Source organism: Eleginops maclovinus, chromosome 18, assembly GCF_036324505.1.
Source record: "Eleginops maclovinus isolate JMC-PN-2008 ecotype Puerto Natales chromosome 18, JC_Emac_rtc_rv5, whole genome shotgun sequence".
NCBI classification, from domain to species: domain Eukaryota; kingdom Metazoa; phylum Chordata; class Actinopteri; order Perciformes; family Eleginopidae; genus Eleginops; species Eleginops maclovinus.
The window spans coordinates 15,192,643-15,205,556 of record NC_086366.1 but is presented as its reverse complement, the minus strand read 5'-3'; the positions used below and the strand labels follow the sequence as shown (position 1 = coordinate 15,205,556).

General features: G+C 38.3%; 2 protein-coding genes across 2 annotated transcripts; both read left to right on the top strand.

Annotated features, from left to right (window-relative positions):
- Positions 1 to 800: 800 nt before the first annotated feature.
- LOC134880262 (extracellular calcium-sensing receptor-like) lies at positions 801 to 6,402 on the top strand. Its single transcript, XM_063907069.1, has 8 exons — positions 801 to 922; positions 1,357 to 1,651; positions 1,731 to 2,020; positions 2,248 to 2,543; positions 3,898 to 4,103; positions 4,237 to 4,458; positions 4,966 to 5,089; positions 5,166 to 6,402. The coding sequence occupies exons 1-8, from the start codon at positions 816 to 818 to the stop codon at positions 6,074 to 6,076; spliced, it is 2,451 nt and encodes an 816-aa protein (XP_063763139.1). The 5' UTR covers positions 801 to 815; the 3' UTR covers positions 6,077 to 6,402.
- Positions 6,403 to 7,614: 1,212 nt separating this feature from the next.
- LOC134880852 (extracellular calcium-sensing receptor-like) lies at positions 7,615 to 12,310 on the top strand. The gene is given in 10 exon segments (XM_063907961.1): positions 7,615 to 7,643; positions 8,083 to 8,377; positions 8,465 to 8,754; positions 8,985 to 9,016; positions 9,019 to 9,177; positions 9,180 to 9,278; positions 10,115 to 10,320; positions 10,454 to 10,675; positions 11,199 to 11,322; positions 11,400 to 12,310. Coding segments are annotated over 10 exon segments (2,367 nt in total).
- The last annotated feature ends 604 nt before the right edge of the window (positions 12,311 to 12,914 follow it).

Here is a 12,914-nt window from a genome sequence, read left to right as displayed (position 1 = left end):
GACTGTTGAAGTAATTTGATTCTTTTGTGTTTGATGGTGTGCGTGCATCTAGTGAATCACACACATAAATACATACAAACTCTGATCACACATTGATCATTCTTACTCTGTGTTGTGGGTGTGAAGACTCAATAAAGACTCATTTCTTTGGACACCGTTTCCTTTTATTGTTCTAATCGGACATTCTACAGTGGTTGCCACCGGAAACATAGTCTCAGCATCACAGCTCCTTTAACAATTCTTTTCAATTCATAATCAACCACCCACTTTCTTTTCTGAAAATCAAATACTGATCCTTGAAAAAACATAAAACATGTACAATATTTTGACCATTTTAGGACGATGTCTGGCTTGTCATGGCCAGTTCTGCTGTGATGGCTTTGGATTAGGGTATTTGGTCATCCATCCAAAATTATGATTATTTGAAGAAAAGTTATATATAAATAACAAAGAAGAACTACATCTTGTCACCACTGGGCATGGGCATGCTCTCTCTGATGTAAATCAATATAGATGAGTGACGTATGGTAGAAGGAGGGAAGAATTGTCTGAAAATCTTTATAAACCAGTGAAAACACATACAGTACAGTTTGCCCACTTACAGACAGTTGATCATGGAGATGTCTGCTCTTATTGGTCTGATACTGTCTATAGGTTTGTGTGAGCTTAACTCAGCCCTTGTTTTTAATAGTTTACGGAATGGCATGAAACCAACGGCGGGGCTAGCAGGGCACAGGACTGGTGCTGTGCTTAGCACCAAGGCTTCAAATGTGACATGTAAGCTACAAGGTACCACTCATCAACCTGCATTCTCTATGGACGGTGACTATGTTATTGGGGGTGTTTTCTCCATACACTACCAAATGCAAACCATGAAGCATAACTACACCACCATGCCTGAGCCACTAAGATGCACAGGGAGGTTAGTACAGGGATAGACTGTGGGGATATACAGTATATTGATGTGTATATTGTGAATTTGTGTTGCAAAGTACTGTGTGGTAAACACTAAAGTCAAATTATTTATAAATGTTTTTTGTTTTGGATAATGTGGATATTTTATTCCCTTTCATAAAACGTCACAGTTTAACTGATTTATACATACTTCACATTTTTAAAAGAGAGATTTGTAACTAAAGTTAAATTGACCATTGAATCAATTCAGCAAAGTTATTGTGAATTTGTGAAACCAGGTGTGTTTGACACATTTTAATTTGATGTCTGTTTAATGGGTTCACATAAAGCCTAGATGCTATTCGTTATCAGAACATACATTTGAACTGCAGTTCTTTTTAGTCTATCACGTATATTTGTTCATGTTGAAGTTTGAACAGTAACACCGATGTCTTTGTGCAGCATCGACTACCGTGAACTGCGCTTCTCACGTGCAATGGTCTTCGCCATCGATCAGATTAACAACAGCACGGAGCTGCTTCCGGGCATCAAGCTTGGTTATGAGATCTACGACTCTTGTGCCTCGGTGTCCGTGGCGGTGCATGTTGCATTTCAGCTTTCAGGGGGCCTGGACCCGGTGTTTAATACCGGCGACAAATGCTCGCAGTCTGGTATGTTGATGGCCATCGTTGGTGAGTCTGGGTCCACGCCATCCATCAGTATGTCGCGCATCATCGGGCGCTTCAACATTCCTCAAGTAAATATTAAGAATTTCTGGGAAACTGTGTGTGAGTCCCTCACTTATTGTCCAGGTAAACAACTGTTGTTTTCTTTAGGTGAGCCACTTTGCCACGTGTGCATGCCTGTCTGACAAGCAGCAATACCCGAGTTTCTTCAGAACAATCCCGAGTGATCAATTCCAGGCTGACGCGCTGGCCAAGCTGGTTAAACACTTTGGCTGGACTTGGATAGGTGCGGTCCGGTCAGATTCGGACTATGGTAACAATGGAATGGAGTCTTTCCTGCATGCAGCACGTAAAGAGGGGATCTGTGTGGAATACTCTGAGTCTTTCCATCGGATTCAACCACGTAGCCGGATTGAGAGAGTAGCTGACGTTATCCGCAGGTTTCTACATCACTCATTCTGCTTTTGTTGTGTGCTGACCATGACCCTTTGCACTGAAAATGATGGAACATGTTTTTATTACACCAGGAAATGTGTCAATATATCTGTTTCTCATCTCTTATGTTTTTTTTTTTGTCTTCATACTTATGACTTATATTGTTATAAAAGACAATATTCATATATATATTCTAACTATTCTTTTTATATGTCATGGAACATTCCTCCAGGTCAACGGCTAAGGTTGTGGTGGCATTTACTTCCCCTGGAGACATGAGGATTCTGCTGGAGGTGCTGTCCAGCAAGCCTTCTCCACCTCGCCAGTGGATAGGTAGTGAGTCCTGGGTAACCGACCCAGACATGCTGAGGTTCAGTTTCTGTGCTGGAGCCGTAGGATTTGGCATTGAACAATCTGTCATCCCAGGTCTGAGGGACTTCTTGCTGGATCTCTCTCCCTCTAAAGTGGCTGCCTCCCCATTGCTTACCAAGTTCTGGGAGGAAGCATTCAACTGCAGGCTGGTAAAAAGTGAGACAATTGTGATAATAAAAAAACAAAAAAACATGACACTCACAGTAGTGTCTTTATTGTGTTAGTTTTGAATAGTTCTGTCTAAGTGAAGCTCCCCTCTTAGAGACCAAACTCCAGATTTTGACTGATAAGAAAAACCTAATATTTCTAATCAAATATATGAGGTGGACATAAAGTGAATCTCTGTGAATGACCTCACAATGTGATGTTCAGGTCATGTTTAGGAACAATGCTGTGCAAAATATTGTACATAACATACATCATAATTATATTATATTATATTATACACTGACTCTAGACCGTTTATTTGTTTGATTTAAAGTTTAAAGGTCTATATTGCTCAATGCACAACAATTTAGGCAAAGTCTCCCTTCAAAATGCTCATAAAATGAACGCTAAATAAAAACTAAATCACGCTCTTGAAAATGCTAATCTCAAACATATAGTGCAGGTTTAAAATATATGTAAAATATAATATACAAAGTGGAGTATGTTTGTTGAAAGGTTTACAGTTAATGTAAAATAAAGTGGATGAAATGTAAACAGGAATGTAGTAAATGTATGTTTTGAGACAATATACAGATCAGATACAGAAAAAATTAAGAGACCACTGCAGCATTATCAGTTTCTCAGGTCTTACTATTATTACTATTAGTATGTGTTTGAGTTAAATTATTACTTTTACTGTTATTGTATTCTATAAACTACTGACTACATTTCTCTTTGTTGGAATTCAACAGACACTGGAATGGCTGCAATACATGTCGAGACTGAGATTTAAGAAATATTTGGAGTGATCTTTTAATTTTTTCCGGAGCTGTTTGTACACACATTTGTAGATGACTTAAAGACTATGTAAATGTATATACATTTAAAGTGACAGTATCAAAGTCAGGAACTCAAGAGTTCGGCAGTCTTATGGCGTGTTTATTCAAGGCGTGTAGGCCTGTTAGTGTGTTACCATCTACCAAACTGCAGAGGGCAGAACGTGTATTTCTAGTGTGACTAGGGTGTCTGATTATCCTTAACTGATGGTTCTTGTGTCTATCAGTAAAGTCATTAATTAAAGGTAGACATATTTTGCCTTATATAATTTTAAGTATTTGTCTGATGACTGATATGTGTTAATTTGAGCTGCTGACATTTGAAAATAGGAACAATTACGTAAAAAACAGATAGAAAGTCTGCGAAACAGTGCTTTGAAATATGATTTAAAATTAAAATGTTGTGAGAATAAATCTCAATGCTAAAGACAACGTTTTTGCAATGCAGGTTTGGCAGGTTAAATAACACAATGAATAAGTGTAATACTCATGGCTGATAAGCACCTTCCTCTGTCTCTGTGTTTTAGGTGCAGCCACAGACAGGAGTGTGTGTGATGGAACTGAAGACATAAAGACGCTCCAGAGCTCATACACTGACACATCTCAGCTTCGAATCACTAACATGGTGTACAAGGCTGTTTATGCAATAGCGCATGCTATTCATAACGCAGTGTGTCAGAAAACAGATTCTACTCCACTGTGTGATAAGTTCACTAAGCTAGAGCCCAAAGAGGTCAGTAAAAAGAATAATGTGAACCCCCCAATGTTCTTGTTAAGCTGCACATCTCTTTCATCAAATTAATTTCTAATTTCATTTGAAATGATTCATTTTATCCCCTTCACTCTCTTTGTTTATTCATCCCTAGGTTCTTAATCAGCTGAAAAAAGTAAATTTTTCCCAAAATGGTTATGATGTGTCATTTGATGCCAACGGGGATCCTGTGGCCACATACGAGCTGGTAAACTGGCAAATAAATGAGAATGGCAGCATTGAGTTGGTGACTGTGGGGCAATACGATTCATCGCTGCCGGTGGGCCAGGAGTTTCTTATCAACAGGAACCTCACCTGGGTGGAGGGTGGTACACAAGTAAGGAGCCCTAAAGCAATAATTTAACATATTACATTTTCATATCATCTCAAGGGTATGATGTCCTTTGTTATTTTAAAGAGTTCATGGTCTCTGAAATTGTTTATTCTGTCCAAATTCAAATGTTACAAAAAATTAGAGAGCACTTTTAATAAGAAATGTTAAGTTTTATTATTTAAAATACAGGTTTTCTTAGTTTTTATTTATTTTTCAAGGTGGGCATTGCTCAGCTGCAGTGGAGAAGAGTGACACATAAAAGTTGTATAAAAGATGGTTATCTAGATAATCACTTACATTTTCTGCCGAAACCTATTTTAGCTTTAGCTGATTTTCTTATACGAAAATGGTGGACTTTTATCCCTTAGCAGTGCGGTGGACAATACAGAAATCTAAAAGACACAAAAAAAAAACACAGCGAGAAAAAACATGAATCTTTCAATTTATCATTAGAGCTTCAGAGCACACCTGACTACATGTGAGTTAATTTGTATATACTGTATGTGACAGGTGCCTGTGTCAGTGTGCACCGACAGCTGTCCTTCAGGAACTCGTAAAGTGCTTCAGAAAGGAAAACCCATCTGCTGTTATGATTGTATACCATGTCCTGAGGGAGAGATAAGCAATGCTACAGGTATTTGTTTTTTTAATGCATATCTACAACATAAAACATACATTTCAACTGCTGAAAGCCCTTTTATTTTTTTCAGATTCCTTTGATTGTTTCCCTTGCCCAAAGGAATTCTGGCCTAATGCAAAGAGAGATACGTGTCTTCCCAAACCCGTAGAGTTTCTTTCCTTCAACGAAGCCCTTGGAATCGTCTTGGCTGCTTTTTCAATCGGTGGTGCCGTTCTAGCCATTATAACAGCGGCTGTGTTCTATCGTCACAGGACATCACCAATAGTCAGGGCCAACAACTCTGAGCTGAGCTTCTTGCTGCTATTCTCCCTGACTCTATGTTTCCTATGTTCATTAACTTTCATTGGAGCACCCTCGGAGTGGTCCTGCATGCTGCGACACACAGCGTTTGGGATCACATTTGTCCTCTGCATGTCCTGTGTTCTTGGAAAAACTATAGTAGTTTTGACGGCCTTCAAAGCTACACTTCCAGGTAGTAAAATGAGGAAATGGTTTGGGCCCTCACAGCAAAGATTGACTGTAGTGTCTTTCACGTTTATTCAAGTTTTGATATGTGCTATTTGGTTAGTTCTTAGTCCGCCTTTTCCAATGAAAAACCTAACCACATACAAGGAGAGAATCATCCTGGAGTGCGCATTAGGATCATCTTTGGGGTTCTGGGCTGTACTTGGGTATATAGGCTTACTGGCTGTCTTCTGCTTTGTGTTAGCTGTCCTAGCTCGGAAACTACCTGATAACTTCAATGAAGCCAAGCTTATCACATTCAGCATGTTGATATTCTGTGCAGTCTGGATCACCTTTATCCCAGCATATGTCAGTTCTCCTGGGAAATTTACTGTGGCTGTGGAGATATTTGCCATTCTGGCCTCCAGTTTTGGGCTAATTATTTGTATATTTGCTCCAAAATGTTTCATTATTTTATTTAAGCCTGAGAAAAACACAAAGAAACATTTAATGAGCCGGGGCTTGGAAAAAATGTAGATGGCTTTATAAAGCTTATACTGTGCACATTCAACATAGTCTTTCCTTGTTGATTTAAATATTCCTATTGGAGTTTCGTTTATGCTCAATGTTTTACTAATTGTAATGTCATTTTGAAATGACTAATAGCCTATTTTACAAAGACATTTTCATCAGGTGCTGAGAATAGTACTTAATTGACATTTCCCCAAAAATATTAAATACAGTATAGTCAAAACAAAGCTGATTAAATTCCTAAAACCTTTATTGCCAAGCGGAAAATACAAATCCCTTAGTCCACAAATCCTTCAACAAGTTCTTAAAATTTGTTTGAAATTCCAAATAATCAAAAGGGTTAAACATAGTTTAGTCTGACTAATAAAAAACTTACACAGGTGGTTGGTGTGGGTTTGTTTGGTTGGAGTATTCTGATATTTATGAATCATCTGGGTCTTAAAAGGCACAAATTAAAATAAAATGCAATTGTTCAAATTGAATTTCATGAAGTGCATTTCTTCCTTAAATGTATCTTCTCAAAGTAACCTGGAAATCTTCCAGTCTTAGTAATAGACACTTAACAACCTTTTAATAAAATAGTTTGAAATGAAATGTAATAATTAATCACATGTGGATGTGTAATTATCTTTTAGTCCTTGGATTGCTCCTGTTGTATGGAATTGGGTTCAAATGTTGTATTACCACAAAAATCAACCAGGTCAAAATCGCTTTGAGTATCTATGTAAATCTGCACTGCACTGTTTCAGCACTTTGGACGCACTGCTCAACAACAGCGTTGTTCTGAAACCACGAAGCAATAGTCACAAGAATCTAAGACAACATTTAAGCTCCTTTTTTAAAAAGACAAGTAAAGCTTAAAAAATGGGGAACAATCAGCAACAATAACAACAAAACAAGACTATTCATAATCAACCACCCACCTCCTTCTCTGAAAATCAAATACTGATCCCTGAAAAAACATAAAACATGTACAATATTTTGATCATTTTAGGACAATATCTGGCTTGTCATGGCCAGTTCTGCTGTGATGGATTTGGATTAGGGTAGTTGGTCATCCATCCAAAATGATGATTATTTGAAGAAAAGGTACATATAAAATATAACAAAGAAGCAATTAAACTTGTCAACACTGGGCCTGGGCATGCTCTCTCTGACGTATAGCAAGGTGACGTATGGTAGAAGGAGGGAAGCATTGTCTGAAAATCTTTATAAACCAGTGAAAACACATACAGTACAGTTTGCCCACTTGCAGACAATTGATCATGGAGATGTCTGCTCTTATTGGTCTGATACTGTCTATAGGTTTGTGTGAGCTTAACTCAGCTCTTGTTTTTAATAGTTTTGGGGATGGCATTAAACCAACGGTTGGGCAAACAGGGTATAGGACTGGTGCTGTGCTTAGCACTGAGGCTTCATTTGTGACATGTAAGCTACAAGGTACCACTCGTCAACCTGCATTCTCTATGGACGGTGACTATGTTATTGGGGGTGTTTTCTCCATACACTACCAAATGCATGCAGTGAATCCTAACTACACCACCATGCCTGAGTCATTAAGATGCACAGGGAGGTTAGTACAGGGATAGACTGTGGGGATATACAGTATATTGATGTGTATATTGTGAATTTGTGTTGCAAAGTACTGTGTGGTAAACACTAAAGTCAAATGATTTATAAATGTTTTTTGTTTTGGATAATGTGGATATGTTTTTCTCTTTCATAAACGTTATAGTTTAACTGATTTATACATACTTCACCATATTTAAAAGAGAGATTTGTAACTAAAGTTAAATTGACCATTGAATCAATTCAGCAAAGTTATTGTGAATTTGGGAAACCAGGTGTGATTGACACATTTTAATTTGATGTGTGTTTAATGGGTTCACATAAAGCCTACAGAGATGCTATTCGTTATCAGAACATACATTTGAACTGCAGTTCTCTTTAGTCTATCACGTATTATTTGTTAAAGTTGAAGTGTGAACAGTAACACCGATGTCTTTGTGCAGCATCGACTACCGTGAACTGCGCTTCTCACGTGCAATGGTCTTCGCCATCGATCAGATTAACAACAGCACGGAGCTGCTTCCGGGCATCAAGCTTGGTTATGAGATCTACGACTCTTGTGCCTCGGTGTCCGTGGCGGTGCATGTTGCATTTCAGCTTTCAGGGGGCCTGGACCCGGTGTTTAATACCGGCGACAAATGCTCGCAGTCTGGTATGTTGATGGCCATCGTTGGTGAGTCTGGGTCCACGCCATCCATCAGTATGTCGCGCATCATCGGGCGCTTCAACATTCCTCAAGTAAATATTAAGAATTTCTGGGAAACTGTGTGTGAGTCCCTCACTTGTTTTTCCTCTGTCCCGGTAAACAACTGTTGTTTTCTTTAGGTGAGCCACTTTGCCACGTGTGCATGCCTGTCTGATAAGCAGCAATACCCGAGTTTCTTCAGAACAATCCCGAGTGATCAATTCCAGGCTGACGCGCTGGCCAAATTGGTTAAACGCTTTGGCTGGACTTGGATAGGTGCAGTCCGGTCGGATTCGGACTATGGTAACAATGGAATGGCGTCTTTCCTGCATGCAGCACGTAAAGAGGGGATCTGTGTGGAATACTCTGAGTCTTTCCATCGGATTCAACCACGTAGCCGGATTGAGAGAGTAGCTGACGTTATCCGCAGGTTTCTACATCACTCATTCTGCTTTTGTTGTGTGCTGACCATGACCCTTTGCACTGAAAATGATGGAACATGTTTTTATTATACCAGGAAATGTGTCAATATATGTTTCTCATCTTTTGTGTTTTTTCTTATGGTCTTCATACTTATGACTTATATTGTTATAAAAGACAATATTCATATATACATATATATTCTAACTATTATATGTTTTGTCATTGACCATCCTACAGGTCAACGGCTAAGGTTGTGGTGGCATTTACTTCCTTGGAGACATGAGGATTCTGCTGGAGGTGCTGTCCAGCAAGCCTTCTCCACCTCGCCAGTGGATAGGTAGTGAGTCCTGGGTAACCGCCCCAGACATGCTGAGGTTCAGTCTCTGTGCTGGAGCCGTAGGATTTGGCATTGAACAATCTGTCATCCCAGGTCTGAGGACTTCTTGCTGGATCTCTCTCCCTCTAAAGTGGCTGCCTCCCCATTGCTTACCGAGTTCTGGGAGGAAGCATTCAACTGCAGGCTGGTAAAAAGTGAGAAAATTCTCCCAATTTTAAGCTAACATGACACTCACAGTAGTGTCTTGATTGTGTTTTATTTAGGTAAAGTGTCCTTTAAAAATTCCCTAATATATACGTTGAATAAAATAAATAAAACATCAAGCTCTAATATATTCTTATCCCAAAAATATATTGCAGAGTTAAAATATACGTCAGATAAAACATATATATAACCTTTGGTATACATTTGTTGACAGGTTTACAGCAATTATAAAATAAAGCAGATGGAATGTAAATATTAATGTAATAAAGGTATGCTTTATGACACGTACTACTGTATAAAAAACGGTATTGTGTAAATGCATATGAAGATGACTTAAAGAGTATGTAAAAGTATATAAATGTAAAGTGACAGTATCGAAGTCATGAGCTCAAGAGTTCAGCAGTCTCATGGCGTGTCAAATCAAAGTGTGTAAGCCTGTTAGTGTGTTACCCTCTACCAGACAGCAGAGGGCAGAACGTTTATTACTATTGTGATAAAGGTCATTGATTATCCTGTACTGCTGGTTCTAGTGTCCATCATGCATCATTAAAACAAGTCAGTATTCAATTAATGGAAGACATGTTTGGCTTTATAATTGTATGTATTTGTCTGATAACTGATTTGTGCAAATGTGAGATGCTGACAGTCGAAAATAAACAAGTAATGTGATTTAAAATTAGCATGTCGTAACAATAAATCTCAACGCTAAAGACATAATGCTTTTGCAATGCAGGTTTGGCAGGTTAAATAACACAATACACACATAAGAATGAATACATGTAATTGTCATGGCTAAAAACACCTTCCTCTGTCTCTGTGTTTTTAGGTGCAGCCACAGACAGGAGTGTGTGTGATGGAACTGAAGACATAAAGACGCTCCAGAGCTCATACACTGACACATCTCAGCTTCGAATCACTAACATGGTGTACAAGGCTGTTTATGCAATAGCGCATGCTATTCATAACGCAGTGTGTCAGAAAACAGACTCTACTACACTGTGTGATAAGTTCACTAAGCTAGAGCCCAAAGAGGTCAGTAAAAAGAATAATGTGAACCCCCCAATGTTCTTGTTAAGCTGCACATCTCTTTCATCAAATTAATTTCTAATTTCATTTGAAATGATTCATTTTATCCCCTTCACTCACTTTGTTTATTCATCCCTAGGTTCTTAATCAGCTGAAAAAAGTAAATTTTTCCCAAAATGGTTATGATGTGTCATTTGATGCCAACGGGGATCCTGTGGCCACATACGAGCTGGTAAACTGGCAAATAAATGAGAATGGCAGCATTGAGTTGGTGACTGTGGGGCAATACGATTCATCTCTGCCGGTGGGCCAGGAGTTTCTTATCAACAGGAACCTCACCTGGGTGGAGGGTGGCACACAAGTAAGGAGCCCTAAAGCAATAATTTAACATATTACATTTTCATATCATCTCAAGGGTATGATGTCCTTCGTTATTATAAAGAGTTCATGGTCTCTGAAATTGTTTATTCTCCAAATTCAAATGTTACAAATAATAAGGGAGAATTTTTCTAGGAAATGTTATGTTTTATTATTTAGAATACACGTTTACTTACTTTTTATTTATTAATTTATTTTCCTAGGTGTGCATTGCTAAGCTGTAGTGGAGAAGAGTGACACAAAAAAATGTTTGTATAAAAGACTGTTATCTAGATAAGATAATCACTTGATCATTTTCCAAGTCTGCTGAATCCTATTTTAGCTTTAGCTGATTTTCTTTCACAAAACCTGTAGGATTATCCCTTAGCAGTGCGGTTGACAATACAAAATTGAAAAAAACGAAAGAAAACATTGTGAGAAAAAACAGGAACCTCTTCTTTTATCATTAGAGCTTCAGAGCACACCTGACTACATGTGGGTTAATTTGTATATACTGTATGTGACAGGTGCCTGTGTCAGTGTGCACCGACAGCTGTCCTTCAGGAACTCGTAAAGTGCTTCAGAAAGGAAAACCCATCTGCTGTTATGATTGTATACCATGTCCTGAGGGAGAGATAAGCAATGCTACAGGTATTTGTTTTTTTTAATGCATATCTACAACATAAAACATACATTTCAACTGCTGAAAGCCCTTTTATTTTTTTCAGATTCCTTTGATTGTTTCCCTTGCCCAAAGGAATTCTGGCCTAATGCAAAGAGAGATACGTGTCTTCCCAAACCCGTAGAGTTTCTTTCCTTCAACGAAGCCCTTGGAATCGTCTTGGCTGCTTTTTCAAGCGGTGGTGCCGTTCTAGCCATTATAACTGCGGCTGTGTTCTATCGTCACAGGACATCACCAATAGTCAGGGCCAACAACTCTGAGCTGAGCTTCTTGCTGCTCTTCTCCCTGACTCTATGTTTCCTATGTTCATTAACTTTCATTGGAGCACCCTCAGAGTGGTCCTGCATGCTGCGACACACAGCGTTTGGGATCACATTTGTCCTCTGCATGTCCTGTGTTCTTGGAAAAACTATAGTAGTTTTGACGGCCTTCAAAGCTACACTTCCAGGTAGTAAATTGATGAAATGGTTTGGGCCCTCACAGCAAAGATTGACTGTAGTGTCTTTCACGTTTGTTCAAGTTTTGATATGTACTATTTGGTTAGTTCTTAGTCCGCCTTTTCCAATGAAAAACCTAACCACATACAAGGAGAGAATCATCCTGGAGTGCGCATTAGGATCATCTTTGGGGTTCTGGGCTGTACTTGGGTATATAGGCTTACTGGCTGTCTTCTGCTTTGTGTTAGCTGTCCTAGCTCGGAAACTACCTGATAACTTCAATGAAGCCAAGCTTATCACATTCAGCATGTTGATATTCTGTGCAGTCTGGATCACCTTTATCCCAGCATATGTCAGTTCTCCTGGGAAATTTACTGTGGCTGTGGAGATATTTGCCATCCTGGCCTCCAGCTTTGGGCTAATTATTTGTATATTCGCTCCAAAATGTTTCATTATTTTATTTAAGCCTGAGAAAAACACAAAGAAACATTTAATGAGCCGGGGCTTGGAAAAAATGTAGATGGCTTTATAAAGCTTATACTGTACACATTCAACATAGTCTTTCCTTGTTGATTTACATATTCCTATTGGAGTTTCTTTTATGCTCAATGTTTTACTAATTGTAATAATTATTTACTATTAATAGGCTATCTTACAAATATTTTTTATCAGGTGCTGAAAATAGAAAATAAAATGAATAAGACACACCGTGTGTGGTACTTAATTTACATTTCCCCCAAATTATTAAATACAGTATAATCAAAAGAAAAGGTGTTTACATTGCTAAAATGTTTATTGCCAAAGCAGAAAATACATCATCCCTTAATCCACAAATCCTTCAACAAGTTCTTAAAATGTGTTTGAATTTCCAAATAATCAAAAAGTGTCAGTTTGAAAAATAAAAAATCACATACACAGTTTAAGTGATAGAATAATCACATTTATTTCAAAAATCAACTTTTGGAAAATGGTACACTGGCTAAATCACCCAAAAATGCTGAGATATGTATCAGTCATAAGCATATGGAATATTATAACATGCACCTTAGCTTTACAATATGTTGAAGCCAGCAGTAGGTGGTATGTTAGGGTTATAATCATTTGGGTCTTAAAAGGCAAAAATG

Coding starts and splice junctions, on each gene's coding strand:
- LOC134880262 (XM_063907069.1), top strand. CDS start 816: ATGGACGGTGACTATGTTATTGGGGGTGTTTTCTCCATACACTACCAA. Junction 923..1,356: donor CCACTAAGATGCACAGGGAG/GTTAGTACAGGG, acceptor GTCTTTGTGCAG/CATCGACTACCGTGAACTGC. Junction 1,652..1,730: donor GGCGCTTCAACATTCCTCAA/GTAAATATTAAG, acceptor TGTTTTCTTTAG/GTGAGCCACTTTGCCACGTG.